Source organism: Antrostomus carolinensis, unplaced genomic scaffold (genome assembly GCF_000700745.2).
Source record: "Antrostomus carolinensis isolate BGI_N321 unplaced genomic scaffold, ASM70074v2 scaffold5118, whole genome shotgun sequence".
In the NCBI taxonomy this organism is placed as follows: domain Eukaryota; kingdom Metazoa; phylum Chordata; class Aves; order Caprimulgiformes; family Caprimulgidae; genus Antrostomus; species Antrostomus carolinensis.
Genome location: NW_010332182.1, coordinates 40,112 through 59,924, shown reverse-complemented (window position 1 = coordinate 59,924; position 19,813 = coordinate 40,112). Strand labels below are relative to the sequence as shown.

At 36.8% G+C, this 19,813-nt stretch overlaps 1 protein-coding gene across 1 annotated transcript in view; it reads right to left on the bottom strand.

Moving 5' to 3' along the window:
* The window catches only part of GALNT2 (polypeptide N-acetylgalactosaminyltransferase 2), a gene marked incomplete at its 5' end in the record, with an annotated part of 44,535 nt that overhangs the window by 7,285 nt on the left and 17,437 nt on the right, over positions 1 to 19,813 (bottom strand). Inside the window, 6 exons of the mRNA XM_029086326.1 lie at positions 216 to 299; positions 495 to 587; positions 4,362 to 4,488; positions 9,719 to 9,822; positions 10,345 to 10,432; positions 14,260 to 14,347. Of these exons, the coding sequence (XP_028942159.1) occupies positions 216 to 299; positions 495 to 587; positions 4,362 to 4,488; positions 9,719 to 9,822; positions 10,345 to 10,432; positions 14,260 to 14,347 (584 nt within the window). The remainder of the gene's footprint in view (positions 1 to 215; positions 300 to 494; positions 588 to 4,361; positions 4,489 to 9,718; positions 9,823 to 10,344; positions 10,433 to 14,259; positions 14,348 to 19,813) is intronic.

Here is a 19,813-nt window from a genome sequence, read left to right as displayed (position 1 = left end):
CTCATCTTCTTAAGAGTCTTAGGCATCTACACTCGTCCATCAAACATACAAGGCTCTCTTGTCTGCTGACTCCCATTACTCATACTGTGCTGAGATTCAGTCTCCTCACTCAACTAGGCACCTGCTTAGGTGAAGGCAAAAGCTTTAAAGGGACAAGAGGATACAGAACAGTGCACAGAGAATTCTGTACGATCTCTGATTCAGCCAAAACTCACCGTAACTCAGGATAAACATTTTCAAGATACCACTTGAAGGGTTTGCAGCTAAGTCTCCTTCTGAGTTCCATTCGGCTTTGAATACTAGAGGGGGAAAAAAAGGAGCAGTTTGCAAAGTCAGGCTGCTGTCTTCATGTATGTGAAGGAATACAGAGAAAATTCAAAAAATGTAGAACTGTATCTTGAAGAGATAACACATGAGAGCTAGCACTGCTTTCACCTCAGAAGGTGCTGTTGCATGAAGAATAAATAAAGGGCAAAGAAGCACTTGTGACTTACTTGCCATAAGGTACATTCCTGGCTGAAGGCACTGCTGCGTAATAGAAATTTTTATACTCATCCATCCAGACTTCTGCTGCCCTGCGTGTATTTCTAGGGACAATCACATGAAATACATAGGTTATATTTTTTTCTAGCTGCAATTAAATGATGTCATTTATTCTTGGGTTGATTTAAATCCTTCCTACTACTACAGTAGTCAGCTGTCTCAAGTCAGGCAGAAGATTCCCCATTAAAGATCCAAGTAATAGAAAACCACTAGAGAGTAACATAACCAAAATCAATACATTTAGAATGAAATTGATGTCTTTTCCAGACTCATCACTACTTCAGGTTTTCATCCAGAATTTAATGCACATCTTGGAGTTATTTCATGGAAGTTCTTAAGTTGTTGTTTGTTTGTTTTTCCCCCCCCAAGAATAACTTGACAGAAGCCAAATTCATCAGCAGAATGTTCACCTGGATAAGCAAGCTAATTGGAAACATAAAAATCTCAACAATTTGCAATATTTAATGTCTTTTACCTTTCTGAAAACAGATATGCTAACATAGGCAAGACCTTTTCAATCTTCATTCTATTCCTACCAACAGAGCACTCAAAGTTCCAAAAAGACATAAGCTGTCATAACATTTAAAGCTCTGAACCAAGCAAGTCTGCTGTAGCTGAGGTAATAGAGGAGAAACAGTAATTTAAGAATACTTTTAATGCTTTAAAATTAAAGAAAGATTAATTATTGCAATAAATGTGAAAAACACTACCCCAAATTCTTTCTTTCCAATCAAACACATCTCCAATTAAAATTCTTGTACTTATGTAACTGGTGTCTTTAAATCTCCTTTTGGACTGCAAAAGAGTAATGTCTTTTTCCATCCCCTGGCTTCCATGTAAAACTCATTTACTTCTATTGTTTATAATTTTATGCTTAGAAAATTAAGTCTTATTTCACTTGCAGCTGCCATGGTCTGAAGCTTATTCTACATTTGGCAGTAAGTTCATCTAAAGCAACTGGAGCAAAGTCAGTCAGCCCATAACTTCTTTAATATGATTTTTCCAATTCAAAAGACAAAAAACAGTCAGGATAAAGTGAGTTCTTCTTGAAGGTCACTGAGAAGGAAGGATGTGAAGAAGAAAAAATTCACAAGACAGACTTCAATCACTTTTTGTTTGAGGATTGATTTTTCCTTGCAAAGATTCCTTTATTTTTTTTGTAAGCAAAATCTCCTTCAATCCAGATTAGAGAGCTATTTCAGTTTATCATCACTTGCAGTCTCTCTGGCCTGCGTGAGCATCAGTCAGCCACTCAGCACCTGCCCCTGTTGCTTGCTCAGCAATCAGCTTTGGCTGCCCACAGGCCAAATAGGTTTTGGTGACAGGAGAGGAACTATTCCTTTTGCCAGGGTTTAAGGACACCAAAGGCACTTTCAAAGCCATAATGCATCCCTGCATCATGCTTCCTCATACTCAAGGATGGGCAGTTCAGGCTTAGTGTGACATGAATATGGAAAGTGCATAGGTGCTGAGAACTGCCTAAATTTCCAAGACCCCAAAGAAGGCAGGGTACTACAAACACAGCGTAGGGTGCCCTCAGTGCTTACTGCTGAGCCACAGTTAAGGAAACCTAGCACTGAGCAGTCAGAGGTAGCTTCACATGGAGCAGACTGGGGTCTGCAAGGTTTATCAGCTCGTCTAAAGTTTCTTGGCACCAGGGTCCTACACGTATCTGATAACACCTGTATTACAAGGGTATCCCATTAACTTCCGTTTCTCATTCTCTCATTGCTAAAATTGATTTTAAAGCATTGTTATATCTGACACCCAAGAAAGCTGGCTGAGGAAGAAGCCTTCAAATATACAGCAACTTGTCAACCCTGCTTTTAAGTGGTATGCAACTTTTCTAGGTCAATTCAAAAATCATTCCAATGAAATAAAGAATTTTAAGGACATATCAGAATTTGAGACAGCTGGACAGCTAAGGACAAAGGTAATAAACCACTTGCAGAGAAAGCTAGAACTGGAAAGGGATGCAAGTACCCAAGATGTCAGTTTGCAGGCTTCAGCTGTCCCCACCAATTCAAGTACATGCAGGATCTCTTATCAAAGTCATTTTGAACACAAACAACTGGAAAACACAATGCTATTTTTAAAAAACCCTGTCATAGTAATTGTCAGGACATTTGAGTGATCAAATCACAATGATGATTTGACTTCACAGCAAAATCCAAAAGCTTTAGTCCCAGTATGAACACAGAATCTTCAACCCCTGCTAATACAATGCATGTCTGATGTCTGCTGTATCCTTGCCTGCATACAGGTACACTCTCTTCTGACATTTCAGTTGAGCTATGTTTAAGTATCTATCTAACATCTCAGGAAAAGCAGCACCTTGGCAACAGCCCTAAGATAGAAAAGTTGCAGAGGAATGCAAAAACTGCACTATTTATATGTTTGTTTGTTTTTATTAGCCATACTCCTTGTTATGACATTGTCATTTTAAAGCCTATTGTGAAACTAAAACAGTTGCCTACATAATACAGTTTAATTGGTGGATACTTTTGCCCTCCTGATGCACACTAGTAATACTGGAATGGAGATGTGATGTATTAAGAGAGGATATTTCATTACTAGCTTTTGTTTTCCCTATAGTTTTAATAAGTACTATTATTAATTTTTCACTGTAGAATGAAATATAGATGTCAAAGAACAGGGGACCAGAAAAATCCCTACTGTAACTACTGGAAGAGAAAGGACAGTGACTTTATTTTAGCAGACTATTCAATTCATTAGAGTAAACTTGGTGGTATAACCAGCATGGAAGAGAAGAATTATACCCCTAAGGAAGTTCCTCAATCTAAGGTGAAACACAAGTCCAAATATATTGGCAGGTTAGAACATTCTTACGAATTTATGTACATCTCTGCTCTCTGTGTTGTTTCATGTTAAAAAGAGTTTGGGTTCCATATCCCTTCAAAGATAAATAAACAATTTTATTTGCAGTTTTTAACCCACAGAACCTTTAGCTAAGTCTCTGTACTTCTTCAGCCCCCTGAGCATCAATTCCAATTCTCTAAACCAAAACCTGCAGCGATTCTTCAGCCACAACTGACAGAGCCTTGGTCAAAATGTCTATCATACACTCATGCAATACCTTCACCCACATTACTTAAAAACCACTCTGAACATGGATCAGAATTCCTCTTCTCATTCTACAGAGAAGAAACTGAGGAAATAGCTCAGTATTTCAGCTAACACTATCTATACATTGAATCAACAGCAAAATTAACAGACATACTAATCTAAGCCCTAAATACTGTAGATTCTTAGGTCTATAGAAAAAGCATTTTTAAACATAGCACAGGAAAGGCAAATATGATATAGAATGAATGGCACAAATGCCAGAATCAGTCTACATAACCATTTGTATATCACATACCAAGCATGTATTAACAAAAAAAAGCAAGCAAGACATATTCATTGCTTAAATGTATTCTGGCTTGTAGTGAATGATAAAACTGTTTCTATAAAATGAAGATTTATGCAATAGTTCTGAAAATAAAGCGTCCTTTAAAACCAAATAAACACCAAGTTCTCAAAATTGATAGAATGCCCATCCAAGCATTTCCTTCTTTTACAGATTCTCAGGCTGTGTCTACTAGAAGTTTCCCATTTTTAACTCTCAGGTTCTTCTCTCAATCTGTATAGTTGCCTCAAAGAGATTAATTTCCTTTTAATTAATATTTTTCCATGCTAGATAATATTGCAAGTATTTCTAAAGAAAAGATCCTTAAAATGAAATTACTGCCACCTGCTGATCATCTGAAGAAATCCAAAACATTGCTATTTAGCTGAAGACTTGTCAGACAAGTTACCTTGCAAACACAGTCCCACTCCCACCAGGAAACGTGTAAGGATGCTGTTTGCGGAATACGTGGCCCACTCTGCTGCAAGGGATGATTTCTAGGCTCCCACCACATTGCCAAACTCTGAATGAGATCTCTGAAATCAAAACATGAATGAAAGACCAATCACTAAATACTGTAATTTTGTAGTATACTATTTACAGAGAAGGCTTTTATTGACTGTTGTTGAGAAGATCAGTAAGTTTCCTGAGAAATTCCAGGATAAACAAAGGCATATCTGAGTATTTATTAATTCTCCAAACTCAAGAGAAATAATCAACTTGGAAGCAAAACTATACGTCTTCTCTTATCTGAGGTTACCAGCATTCCTCAAATCCATAAACCGTGCTGCAATTTGCCAGAGTAAGTTAGGTCTGTATGTACCATTACTGTGCTTTATCTAAAGGGTAAGCAACCGCTGACACACTTAATGATAAATTCATGATCTAGCTTATAATAAATTTTTTCAAGTAAAGATGGAGTAACACAGTGGACAACATCAAGGCATGATAAAACAACCAATAGATTCGAGCTGCTAACTTACTATAGCGGATAACCAAACACTCCAAAACATGGGCCGTGGAAGGAGTTATATCGAGTCAATCTTAATTTGAAGACAGACTGAATAAAGATGCAACTTCTATAAACTGAAGGTTATGGACAGTAAACTTTTCAGCCAATCTAGTGAGCTGACTAAGCTAATGAGGACAAGAAGGTCTAGAAATATTTATATACCTACTGTCAAAGGTCTAAGTTGAGAAAGAAGTCACCTAGTGCTGACAGAGAACGTTGTCTCATTCATTCCAAATCCGCACAGTAAGAAGGGTTCTTCCAGTAGCATTGTTTCAATTTTGATCATTCCCCCTTTAGTCCTAGTCCAGGAGCTGCTACTGAGTGCTACTCCTAGTTTCAAGCCTCTTCATAATCATTCAGTATCTTTCCACAGATTTTTTTTTTTTTAGAAACACATAAAACTAAGCAGCTCTAATTTAAAGTTAGTATCTTATCATTTAAGATTTGTATTAAGTGTCATTGCTTCCCTCAGAAGCCTTCCTCCTACATACACAAGATAAGTCACAAAAACAGCTGTACTTCAAAAATTAAATTAGGAAAAAAATCCCAAAGGTTAGAGACCATGTCTTCTTTTTGGTCTATTTGGAGAAAAAGAAAAAAAGAAAAAGAAGTAAAAAAGAGGTGCTGTGATTTCAGCTGTTGACAGTGTAAGTTAACTGCCTTTCCTGTGAATGGTCTTTACTTTTACAAGGATCGTTTCCTACTTGTTTTACTTCAATGATGAATTATGTTGCATTGGGGACAACTCGGCATATTCATGAATTCCAGACAGTCCATGTAGTCCAATCTATAGACAGATCATCTTCCAAAAATAATAATGACAATATTGTCTTTGCCAGTAACTTATGGTCTTGATTTTCCAGTTGAATTAACATGGGACAATAGGCAAGAGTAATTTTTAAAGCCACTGAACATGACATTCCCTCCGTACATTTTTCACGGCACTGACTTCAGTCTTACATCTCTTACTTTGAGCTTAGAACAAAAAAAATGAGAATCACAGTAAACAACTGGTCACTGCTTCTATTAAACAAGTTAGTAAAAAAAGCACTTCTGTGTTTCTACCAAAATAAATTATACAAAGATAAAATACTTCAGGCTTTCTCACAGCTACCTCAAATTTGGTCCCATAGTGCTCAAATGGTGAAAGTAGAGTAGTGATAGTTTTCTTGTACCACTTTGAAGCATTATTTATAGAGTTTTGCTAGAAATTTCATATAGTTATTAGTCCAATGTGAAGGGATACTGCACTCAGGACAACCTAGTGAAAAAAGACAGGGAGTCCCGATCCAAGATAAGGGCTTTTGCATTAGACAAGCAAGTGCAAATTAAACACACAAAATCCAGTATTAGACTTTATTAAGTATTAGGAAATACATGCCTCTGAAATGAGGTAAAGTGAGATTCTGGTTAAAAATAAAGGTCACTGAAGTATGCCTAAAGCTCTTGCTTTTTTAAATGATTCATTTGAAGGTTTAATCCAAAAAGCCACTGTTATCTACTGAATGTATGTAGGCACTGAAAAAGTATTTTTATTTTAGAAGTAATTAAAAAATATCTTGTGTCAACTTTTTTCATTATTCATAGCGTCCTCTACTGTGTACATTAATTGGATTAATTCTCCCTCCATAAATTCCTGGAAATATAAACCTACATGTATACTTCCCAGCACCTTAGATTCTGCAGAATCTCAAAAAAAAAGCGTAAATTATGAAAAATAGCTCTATAGTAAAGACAGCAAAGGACTAGTAAATAGGGAGAAGCAAACTAATTGTTATTTGCACCAACATAATCCTGTGTGGATTTTTAAAGAAAGAGGAATGTACAGCAACTAAAACTTAAAAAAAAAAAAAAAAAATCCACAAACTCCCTTAAGACATCTTTTTCTGCCGTACTCAAACAGTGGAAGAAGATATTTTACTATTGTAACAATTTCAGTGGGCAAAGTTTTTCATTCAAAAGGCATAAATAGTGTGTCAAACATTCTTCAGTTATCTGAGCTTATGTTACACCTCTCAATAATAGATTTGCTCTTTTTATTGTAGTGCGCCATCGATACAGAAGACAGGGAATGTCGTACTTGCTCTCTGATTTCAGCAAAATTATTAAGAAAAGCCTAGGTTTTCAAATTTGACCCAAATCTTCTAGTGGTCCATTCAGTTTCCTAGTGTAATCTGATTCTCCTATGCTTATCAAAAAGATTCTGAGAATTAGAGTTTATGAATTCAAGACAAGACTGAACAAACCTTCATCCACATTTTGTACAGCAAGCATGTGTTATCAGTCACATTTTGCAACAATCTGCAAATGTACCGTATCTTCATGGTAGGAGCTGTTTTTTGGCTAATTTAGGCAAAATACTGCAGGCCCATCTTGAAATCTGTTAAATTGAGACTGTACTAACATGTGAACAAAATCTCATGTAACAGTTGCTCTGTACATGTTTGAAGGAAAACCACTGTGTTTTATAAAGCATAAATATAATGTATAGAATTATTTTGCGAGTCCATCTAGCAGATTATTTGCATGTAACATCAAGCCACTGATCCAGAGATACGCTTGAGTTTAAACAGGCCTGAAGACTGTGCATGTTGAATTTTAAACTGCACATCACAGATTTCTGGTATCTGGTGCATGTGTCATTTATTGCCAATTAAATCACACACCATGTGATTTTTACTTGTCTTCAGTTAGTCTAACAGCTATGAACAAATCATTAGCTGTCTGCTGTAGTGACTGACTTAACCTTTTCAGGAAGCAGAGAAAAGGCACCCCAAAGTCTCCATCTCCTTCCCATGGAGAAGGGGGAAGAGAACGTAGTGGGAGCAACATAAACAGCTTTTTGCATGCAGTCTTCTCACCTTGAATAAGGAGCTGTTGCTTGTGCCCTTTCCTGCTATCAAGGCCTCAATTATCAAAGCATAAAAGCAGTTGATAAATTTTCAGAAAAAACTTGGTCACTCAAGTACATTTTTGCAGCTAACCATATATTTAAGTGCTCTAGTGGCAAGAGAGGTTTTCAGAGGGAATCTGAGCATTGCTGTAGTAGGTTTACCCAATGAATTTCCAGGATATTTAGAAAATGAAAAATTATTTTATTCATATCAATATAATTTAGCAATATACAGTCAAAACAGTGGGAAAACAGAAACACAGAAAGTAATTGGTCAAAATACATAAGAGGTCTCTTCAAGCCTGAGTCCTGGTTAAGGTCTGAACAGAGAGAAGCGTTTAAACTCTGAATAAATTCTTCAGACTTCAGTCTGTTTTGTGGTTTTGAAGCTTGCCTAGTGAATGCAGATTGCACTGAGCCTGGCACAGAATGTGACTTGTGGCTCAGGTGACTTCTTCAGGTGTATTTCAAGTAATGTCCAAATATTCTGCAAGTGTGACACTGATCAGAAGACTTCCCAAGAAAGCAGAGAGTCTCTTTTCTTCCTGACAACACTGTCAAGTAATGGCCTGAATCTTGCAATTGTCCTATGCTGGGGCAAGAGTTGGACTTGATGATCCTTGTGGGTCCCTTTCAACTCACAACATTTTATGATTCTATGAAGTATTGCACAGGAAGGTCAGAGACTGGCCTATAAGGATGTATCCACCAGCCTTGAAGTTCCTTACCAGAGTGTTGAGCATCTGGTTACTATGTCTCCATACTTAGTGTGCTGTCCACAGCAGACAATTCTTTGTAGGCCAAGCATATGCTCAATGCACATGCATATTTCAGTAACTCAAAGTACCCATAAGTTTCTAAAAGTTCAAGGTATTTTAGGATTTTTCACCTAGCACATGCAGTAGAGAAGTTTCTATCCTTTGAACTGGTCCTAAAACAGACTATTTAGAATGTCTGAGATGCATCTCTACCCTAAAAAAGTAAATCAATGACAGAATGGAAGTCTTGAGAAGTTGTAGAGTTCTGCTCCTCCCAAATCTTTTTTGTTTCAATACAAGTATACCAGTCTTAAATAGAGAAAAAACTTTGTACAATACTGTCATGCAAAGAGACCAAAGAAACCTACTAAAGCCAGATCTAACCACCAGGCCAAAGAAGAAATGGCTGAAGTACAAGGTCTCTCAGCCCCTCCTTCCTCTCCTCTAAATCCCATTCACTTAAGTATCTGAAAACAAGGAATTACAGCACAAATGCTTTCTCAACCATAATTGTCTCACAGGGCTAAAGTAGAAATATAAAATTTAAAAACCTACTAAGCTTAGATGTCAGGCAGTACGTTATTATTAATGTTAAGAAATAGATTATTCTTCAGTCAGCTAAGTTTTAATTTATTTCTTAAGATGTATGTAAGTACATTAAACTCACGAGCTCCTGTGTTCTACTTTTCACAATTAAATTTCAGCAACATCTTAAAACATGCCTTAAATTGACAGCATTTAAACACTGCATTTTGATCAATAGCTTTAGATGAAGACATGACTTTCAAACGAGATAGATTTTTGAAAGTAATTTCCTATCTATATCCTGTAATTTTTTATCAGACAACTTCCGCTACAAAAAAAACCCCACAACCCCCTCCCCAAAAATAATGAGCAAATACTTTCATTTAGCCTATAATTCCTACCTTAATTCTTTCATTGAAATAAGCCTTTTGGATCTTACCAATAATGCATGTGAAGTTTTAACACTGGTTTTAACCCTCTTTGCAGAAAATCAGGAAGACCGTGACTCTGTGACAGTACATGCAATGATGAAACTTGTTTTCTTTTAAGACTGATCCAAAGGTAAATAATATACATACCTAAGTTTTCTCCACCCCAAACATCCATCATCATGTCATATTTCCCTAGTTCTTCAAAATAGGATTTGTCCATCACAAATAACCCACCAGCTATCATGGGTGTCCTAAACAGACAAGAAAAATTAAATTAAATACTTATAGAACCATGAACTGGTAGGTAACTACTCAAGGTTAATACCTCCTTGAAAAAATTAGCAATGCTTTCAAATGCAACTAATTTTGCATAATTTCAAATGTCTGCACTTATTTCTATGGCATATATAGTGTTATGACCACCTTCTGAGGCAGTTTCCACATCTCCATTTGGCTCACAAGTTTCTCATGTAAAGGGCGGCAACTTGTGCCAGTAGTAAAACATTAAAACTGATGCTGTAGTTTTAGCCCTCAAAACATACCGACTTCAAACAAAGTGACATCTACTTTTTGTTAAGCGTAAATAATCTCCCAGTGTGCTTTAGAGTATTTCTTAAATACAGTTTATTGTATTATTCTGAGTGTCTCATAACCCTGCATAAATATGATAGCTATAGTAAAGATCCCCTTTCAAACTCAGAGAAGGTGATTTCTAACTTTGTTTAGTTGCAAACTACAGTCTATTAGAGGGAGAAGTGGTGGTACAGACATACTTTATGGGAGCAACCGGATTTCCTTGTCGTGCTCTTCTTTGTTCTGGTGTCATGTAATCCCACTTGAACACCAGGTTCCAATCAAAGCCTTCAAGAGGAAAATATTAGAGAATAGGATGGTAAAAATACTGTGGTCATCATTCAAGTTGTGGTAACATGATGTTGACTGAAAACACTGGGAACTGTAATTTAAATGAAAAGTTTAAACTTGTACAGACATCCGGTTAGAAAATAAACAAGTAGGAGTCCAGACAAAAGGTAAAGAAGTTGACAGGAAAATAAAAAAAGTAAACTCAAAAAACATACACAATAAAATCTCACAATACAACATGATAAAAAGAAAGTAATCTCACAATAAATACAAAATAATTTTGATTTCTGTTGTTGACATCTATTATACAGAGTAAGAAACTCAGTCAACAAGTGACAAAGCAAAAGCCTTATATATGAATGCAATGTCTCAAATCCTTACAAATAGATCATATGAAGATCTTCCAGCCATTACAAATGCTCACAGTCTTTACTGTACAATTCCATTTCAACTCTTACCAAACATTCACGTGTTTACACAGGCTTTAAGCAGTACTCTTGGTACTCTTCTATCAGCAGGAGTTCTACATCATGAAGGTCACAACAGGTTATGTAGCTCCCACTTATCTTATTAACATTGATTTAACATCCTCCTTTCCCACTGCACACTTCCAAGTGCATCACTTTTTAAACCTGAAGCAAGCACTAGAGTGCCAAAATCTTAACTTTCCTTATGGATGTACATATATGTGTGCACACACAGCAACAGCTGGTCTGGTCCTTTCATGAATTAAGCACAGAAGCAGATAAAAAGATGACTAGAATAGACAAGACCAATAAGTCACCTACAGCAGCTTTCTACCTGACAACTTTTAAGCAATGATATACAGCTAGTATAAGACAAACTTCCTACAGGAAACACTTTGTAACAGTTTTTGAGCTGGGTTATGCCCATAAGCATGAACATCTATTAAAAAACTACACAAGATCCATAGCCCTCTCCCAGTACACCTAGCAAATCAGCCTTAAGACAGACTGCCTGCTGCCAAACACATTTAGATCCTATGAGGTCATGTAATGAATGATTTCCAGATTTCTGGTGCACAGATGTCAATAGTTTTCTTTCTCCAGCATAAAGATAAAGCAATCACTTTGTAGGGAAGTGGGGAAAAAGCTAAGGTAAACAGACAACAATTCCAGCCCTACAAACTGTCTGTCTGCATCCGTAAACATGCATAGGAACGACTGATGAGGAGAGTTGAAAACTATCAGTTTTCATTTTAACTCACAAGATATTTATCACACGCACACACAATACAGAAATTATCCTGAACTGTCTTTACAGCACACATGTCAACTCTAGCTCTCCACGTTTGAGCATTTAATGAAGTGTTGCACTGTAAAAATGAAAGACTACTAATTACTCCAAAACTCCAAGTAGCAAAACAGTAAAATGGCTACAATCAATAGGGTTGCAAAGCTTCCAGCATGAAAAGTAAAATGAGCTCCAATATTTCCAAAAAAAAAAAAAAAAAAAAAAATCACATTTCATCATACATACCCAGCAAAATTACTTGCATCTGGGAGAATTTGAAAAAACCTACTGTTCTCTGGCAGAAGCGGCAGAGATAGAGTTACGTACACTCCAGTGAACACAAGGGGTCTCTTTTGAAACACAGCACTCTGTTACAAACTCCGAACAAGTGTATAAATTGTCTACCCATAAAAACTGGTTTTCCATCTCCATTTTCACTGACTCTGGGAAAAATCTGCACTCAATGAGATAATATCAGTAACTCTGTAAAAGGAGTATTTTTAAACACAAGTGCATATCCAATATGAAATTCTATCCAGTGTAAACTGCATCATAGGCGTACTCTAAATTATTAGATCTCAGTTAATGACAGTTTATTCCAGTAATTAAAGTATTTCTCAGGGCAGCATAGACACTTTTGCAAATCCCCCCTCAAAAAAAATATTTGTAACATGAAGTGCATGGATTTAGTATTGGCCAGACTTGAGAATTATTTCAGCCCTGTCCACTTTAAAATGTTTGTAACATTTGCTAGGTTGCTTGTCTTGGGCGATTAAGTCCTTTCAAAACAGACCAGGCACAAATGCTGTCCCAGCTGTCTCAGTTCTCCATGCTTCAGCCACACAGATACTGTATCTAAGGTTAAAAGCTTAGTTTGGTTTCCAAGTTTAGACTTTGGGCCCATTGAAACTGTCCCATGATGTCAAATGCTGTAGTGCCTCTAACATGGTAATCTGTCCTCTGGGAACTGAAAAGAAATATATTATTCACATTTCAACAGGCCTCCAAATAGCTTCAAATACTGGTATGTGCAAAATTTCTATTGTTAACATTAAAAAAAAGACAGTTTCTCACTTCTCAGTCCAGAAGTATGGAGGGTCCACACATTTTAAAAAAAATTTTTAAAGAAAAAAAAATCCATTTCTATTGTGTATGAGGGGAGAAAATGAGCACTAGAAAGTTTAAAAAAAAAAAAAAAATTGTGAAACGTAGTTTCAAAGATTAAGCATGAAAAGCAGTTAACAAGTGAAATGATCTCTCAATGTTCTCCCACTTCACTTGGGAAGAAATAAAGAGCATGAACCCCACAGGAACCAGCCGAAGGTTTCAATGAAATAATTCCTCCTCTAACTGCAGACAACAATGAAAGCCACATAATGGTATAGAGATTTCCATACTTGAGGCATAATGAATAGATTGTGTAAAAGCCTTAAGGTTTTAATAAAGCTGGCACACCACAGATAATAGCTTAGAGCTATACATTAACATACCGTGAATATATGCATTGTAGGTATTATTTCAAAATGTTAATTAAAAGGATATAGAACCTCTCACCTTCTGATCACTGACTGGAAACTGAAGCATATGTGACATTATGCAGATATAGCTTTTATTTTAGGTTACTGGAACAACACCTGGTGGCTAGAGACTAGTAACTAATAGAATGGGCTTGAAATTGTTTTTTCCTTCCTCACTCAAGAAAGCCCACTCAGAAAAAGCTGCAACACTATGGGAATAGCACTGTGCAATTTCTGTATCATGGCTCATCTTATATCTTTGTGCAGACAGCTCAGTTTCCAGGGTTGAGGAAACATTCTTTTATTTTTTTATATTTTTTTTTTAAGGGAAGGGGCACAGAACAGCTATTTTAAATGCTAGATTCTTACAGTGAAAAAAGCAATGGGAGGACTTTTTTTTTTTTTTTGAGGGCTTCACAAGTCTTTTTAATATTTGCTGTCAACAGTTTACACTAGCTAGACATAGTGAAACTGCAGTACTTCCAAACTCAATTTAACAGGAAATTTAGCAACTGTAAAGGTATAAACACTACAAAGTTTCAAGGTCAGATGTTACTCTCTTAATAATTACAGACCATGGCTAACAAAAACATTCATTTTTTAAACACATTTCAAAGCTTCCAGCTTATTCAGAAGAGTTTAATTTTTTAAGCAAACCAACAGCTTGAAAAAAAACTCATAGGCACTGCATTGCTGATGGGCTAGAGAGCAATGAAAGCCTGTCGTATCTAGAAAGAGAATTGTAAACTCTGGCCATGAGCTGCTTCTGACACATTTAGACAATCCTACAAACACTGGAGTACTGCACATTGGTAAAAGGCAGCATAAACGTATAAGCATTAGCATAATGAAGAACTGTTTTAAAGCAGAAGACAATAAGGCCAATTAAAATCCAAGCCTAGAAACAACTGACCTAGAGAACTTAAACTAGATATATGAAAGAGATTAACAGTACATTAACTGCCCATTCTGCAACTGCAGTGATTATGAGCTTTGATTCTTTATGTCTTTGTTGTTTTTTTTTTAAATTTGCATTCCAGTACAGGTACATACCGCCTTTTAAATCAGCTGACGCCCCCACGTACTGGAAGTTGTCCATATTAATTACATCAATAATAGGAGACACAACTCTGGTCTTGTCCTAAAATAAATATTAGAAAATAATATTGAAATAATGAAATCAATATATAAAGATTCAGACAGGATGAGATGTTGATTTTTTTTTGGATTTCATTAGCACGTCTCCCCCAGTTCTCCCCCTGCTCCAGCTCATGGCTCCGAACAGCCAGTGCCATGAATAGCTTTGTTCAGTGCCGCTTCAGTAAGCAGAAACCACACGATACGGGTGGGAATCCTCTCTCCACTCTAGGCTACTTGTGTTCGAGTAATCCCCCTCTTCTGACTTGCTCTTGGAAAAGGCAGCAAACTTGTAGTTCTAAAGGCAGTCAAGCAAACAACACTTCCATTCTAACTTTTAAAAACGGCTCAAAGACCAGAAGTATCCAGGCAATTCATATTTTCCACAGCAAATCTCTAGCCACACCGTGTACAACCGTCTTATTATTTCAACCTTTAAGGAACACTTCGGCCTTTCTGCAATCAGTAAAGTCTTGGGTTAATGCAAACCCATTTCACACCAGAAGAATCCCATTTCACAATCAGATACTTAGATAGGAAAGAGAATCTAAAAACACCTCAAACTAATGAATGCTTTTAATCTCCAGCAGCCAAGATTCCAGTGGTACAGACACCACATTCCTCTGTCCAACCATGGTCTCGTATATTACTCTGAGCAACATTAATTACCTTAGCTGATGTTTTTGTCAAAATAGTTTAAGAAAAAACAAAAATCTTTCCAACAACTCCACATGTATCATCCAGTAGGATTGCAAGATATAAGTACTCAAAAAAAAAAAAAAGACTCATCTAATATTAGAAATGCAGTATCATGGTTAAGCTAGTTTGTCTCCATGACTTCTTGGGGGGGAAAAAAAAAAAAGTTAAATTTACACACTGAATTATAGCTTCTAGTGTAGTTTGATGCAACATTCTGCTTGAGTTCAAAATAAAAGTTTGAGCTCCACAATTTAACATCATTCAGAGAGCACAGATAACTTCAGAACAGAGTATCACCAAATCTAAAAAAATATTCTGAACAGGAGATATTTTGGTAGCTCTGTTATAGAGAAATGGTTCTCATGGTTTAAAAAAACCCCAACATACCAACCTAAACATCTCAATTTTAAGATTTTATTTCATAAGTATCTCTTCAAATAACAATACGTATATTCTAAACAGTGGTTCAGCAATGCATCCCCCTTGCTAATCAGCATTATACAGAAGATAGAATCATGGAATGCTGTGAGTTGGAAGGGACCCACAAGGATCATCGAGTCCAACTCTTGCCCCAGCACAGGATAAACCCAAGATTCAGACCATGTGTCTGAAGGCCTTGTCCAAATGCTTCCTGAATATTGTCAGGCTTGGTGTCATGACTGCCTCCCTGGGGAGCCTGTTCCAGTGCTCCACCACCCTCTGGGTGAAGAACCTTTTCCCTATGTCCAACCTAAACCTCCCCTAGCACATCTTCCTGCCATTTCCCCTGGTCCTGTCATTGGTCACCAGAAAGAAGAGATCAGCGCCTGTCCCTCCTCTTCCCCTTGTGAGGAAGTTACAGACCATAATGAGGTCTCTTCTCAGTCTCCTCTTGACCAGGCTGAACAAACCAAGTGACTTCAGCCTCTCAGATTGGAACCAAACTAGTATGAGAATAGCTTGAGCTCATAACAAGAGACTTAAAAGCAACTCTTTTAGTCAAATGCTTTGCTTGGTCCAATAAGGACATTAAACACCTATTTTCATTTATTGGATCCTAAGTATTTAATCCGTGCTGACTTTAATAAGCCCTAATTACACAGTTGGCATTTATTAGGTCATTCTGCTTGAGTGAGCAAAAAGTCACTAACTTCTGTATCAGCCAAAAGGAGAATCCAAGAGAACACAAGCTGAAGACTAAGCTAAAAGCTGAAGAAGGCTTATTACCGATTTCTACATTCCTTTTAAGTATCTGCAGCTATACCATCCGGGCCAAATATATGCTTTTATGAGGGATGTAATATAATATCTAATGAAGTCTGCTACTAAGTATTAATTAGCTTGGTCTAAAGCAAACTAGAAACACAGACAAAAGAGACCAACCTGTTCTATTCCCCCACTGATCACATGTTTAGCTCCTGTTGCTGTTAGCTGTAGCCCCAAGTCCACACTTGTCATGGGAAGCATACAGTTTTGCTAACTGTGTTGTACTTGGGAGACAATTATGATTTACCACACCTTAACTGCAAAACCCTAACTGTCTGCATGCCCTCCTACAACACTGGAGCACTTCAGGTGCACTCATGACCTTATTTTAGGCATTCCACATACAGTGATGGAAGTAGAAAACTCCTTTGTTTAAAGACTGATGAGACATATCCAGCCTATCTCATTATTCAAAATACATCCATCACCATGAAATACAAAAATGAAACCACCCTTCCTCTCCTTCTTTCCTTAGCTGAAACTGAGACAGCTTATACATCTAAGCCCATTTCTAAATTTGTGTTTTCTGAAACGGTTCCACTTGGCACAGTTGAATCTGGTGGTAAAAGTTGCCCAAGCTATCAGGCATCACATCAGGTAGAGCTTCAGTTAGGCTTCAACTTATCTCAACCATGCTGAGTAAGCAGGTAGCACACTATCTTTATGCATTTGGGATCTTCTCAGGCTTTTACTGCTGGTCTGATTAATTCTATCAGTATCAGTGCGACACCACACTAACACCACTTGCTACACCCTAACGTATTATTTAAACAACTTGCAGTTGTTTCTCCAACGGACAAATACCCAGGTTGTGAGCATTCAGTTTGTCATACAACCACCACTTTGTTGGCTTGCAAACATACTGATCCTTCCACGATTTGAAATTACAGATTTTCTCAGCAGTAAAGCAGACTAAAGACTTGCACATTCTTAAGGGAATGCTTTGCAGGGCACCACAGAGTTTTTAAAGCAGACTGCTAAAAAGAGCTTGCGGGTCTCCAAAGTACAGTGAGTTCATTCACTTAAATACTAAAAAGCAGCTGCTCCCTTTAAATTATCCTAAAGCAAGGTACTTATTTATCCATAGTGTGATTAATGTAGAAATCTGATACACATTTTAGAAATAAACAAAAAAAAAAAGCAAAAAAGGAACTCCTTTTTGTAATCTCCCGTTTTGTTCTGAGGGGTTGACATCATAACTTATAATGGAACACACAAATAGAAAACCATGTGCTTCTTGGTGAGGATAATGGAAAGAAATAGCTTGTGAATACTGTAAGTCTCTAGTGCCTGAGAATTTGTAGCAGACTATTTCATAAAGAGGTTATGTATGCTCTAGAGAGTTAAGACTATTATACATTGTTCTCATAAACCATCAGAAATTATCCTCAAGATTCTGCATACATTGCTTCTTCCCTCCTTTAAAAATCTCAAGACACTTCAAAGATTAAGCTTCACAACACACTTAAGAGAAAATAGAAATATTTTCCTTTCAGCATTGTGCCAGTTAAAAGTTGACTCATTCAAGGTCACAAAACCCGAGACATATGAAAAAGGAATCCACATCTCACTTCTTAATCTTAGTTCTTTCTTCCTTTTAAGATCTTCTTTGTTTAAAAATGCCTTCCTAAAAGTGATATAGGATTTACAGCTATGCTATGAAAACAAATTCGTTCAGTTCTGCACCAGAATCTTTTTATTTTTCTCATATAATTGATGTATTATAAGAATAGAATATCAAAGTGATTAGAAATTGGAAACAGGAAAAGCCAAGTAGACAAGTGTTCATGAAATAGATCACAGTTACCAATGTTTTCAAGATTGTGTATACTTACTACTATGTTGTATGTGAGAATCAAAGGGTTAAACTCCACTGGCTCCTCATTTAATCTGCCCTAACCAGTGCGCACACAAAAAAAAAAAAATCTAGAGGCAATAAAGGTAGCCTGAGGGAATCAAGCAGAAAACCATTCTCCAGGAGGGAGCAAAGAGGGAGAAGATACACCAGCTCCAGGTTACACAGTTAACTGTATGCTCTGAACTCTAAAATATTCACCTTGTACGTATGTTGCTTCTGCTTTAAGCCTTTGCTCAATTGCTGAAGAAAAGTCCCTAGCAGCGTCAGACCCCTCTAGAAATGCTAAGCTAGCACAGTCAATGGACAAAGTTAGCCTAACAAGGAAACCATCTCAAAGAAGAAAACTGTGGGATGGATCATCCTTCAACTGAAGAGGAGAGCTTGATGCCTCAGGTGCTCCTAACACAAGCAAGAGGTCAAAGACACAGCTTTCTAAAGTGGTTACAGCACATAGATAAGAGTATTGTAGACCTGATTCAATTCAGGCACTTTCTTGGAAGCTATAAATTTTTATGTTGTAACACACAATTAATCCCCCAAAACACCAACAGAATTAAATGCCAAGGGCATTTCTGGAACAAAAATAAAACCCCTACATTTTCCACTGCATATAAAGTAAATGCAGCAGCATATCAGAAAATATTGTATTAATGTATAGTAGCCCTGACCTGAAAAGGTTACCTTTGAGGCTAGAGCAGAAATAATAAGTTCATGACTATTTAGCTTCTTGTCACTGAGACTATCAAGAAAATGCTGCCAATTAACATCAAGGAACACACCATCTGCACTGTGATAAAAATAAAACCATTTAAAATAACAAAGAACTATCATGTACTATATGTAAACACTATCAATGCCTTAATCATTTGAGCAAGCAGAAAGCTTAGAAGCTACTTTATCAAACCCATACCTGTTGGTTGGGAACCTTCTCAGCTGAAGGTAAGCTGGAATTCCACATCAATTATTTATTTAACAGTACATCAAGCTTTTAAGAATGGAAAACTGTGTTCATAGAGTTGAAAACTATTCAGTGGCACACGATTAGTGTGTATCATGGCAACAATTGTGAGGAACAAGTTTTGAAGGATCTAATAATTCATGAGCTGTTAAAAAAGTAGCTGCTGCACAAAGCAAAACAGGCACCAGTTTCTCCCACCAAGTATACCACATGCAATGCTAGATCTTCACAAAATTGTCAGTAATTTAATAAGACATTTTCCCTTCTGTTGTCGCGAAAAGGTAACACTTTTTCATATCCCATATCAGTCTCAGAAGGCTAAAAAAGGATGCCCCAAAAAGAATCATAGACAAGAAAAAGGATAAATGGCAAAATAGTCTTAGGAAAAGCAGGGTTTTTTGATAAAAACTACCATTTCTCTTCTGATTTCTCAAACAGGTAGATGCTTCAAACTATTTACACAAAAAGGTTTGAAAACAGTTACTACATCCTAGAACCATTAGTGCTTTACCTGCAAGCACTGTCCACTTCCTTCTGAGATATATTTTAATGCCTTCAAGTTTACTTTCCTAGTTAATAATTATAGAGAAATTCCCCCAACCCTTCAGTGGCTGCAACACTTTACATGGGCACAAAAATAGAAGGAAGTGCTATGTTAGTCACGCTCAAAGGCTTTGTAGGCTCTAGGTACTTCAATAGTGTACAGGTTT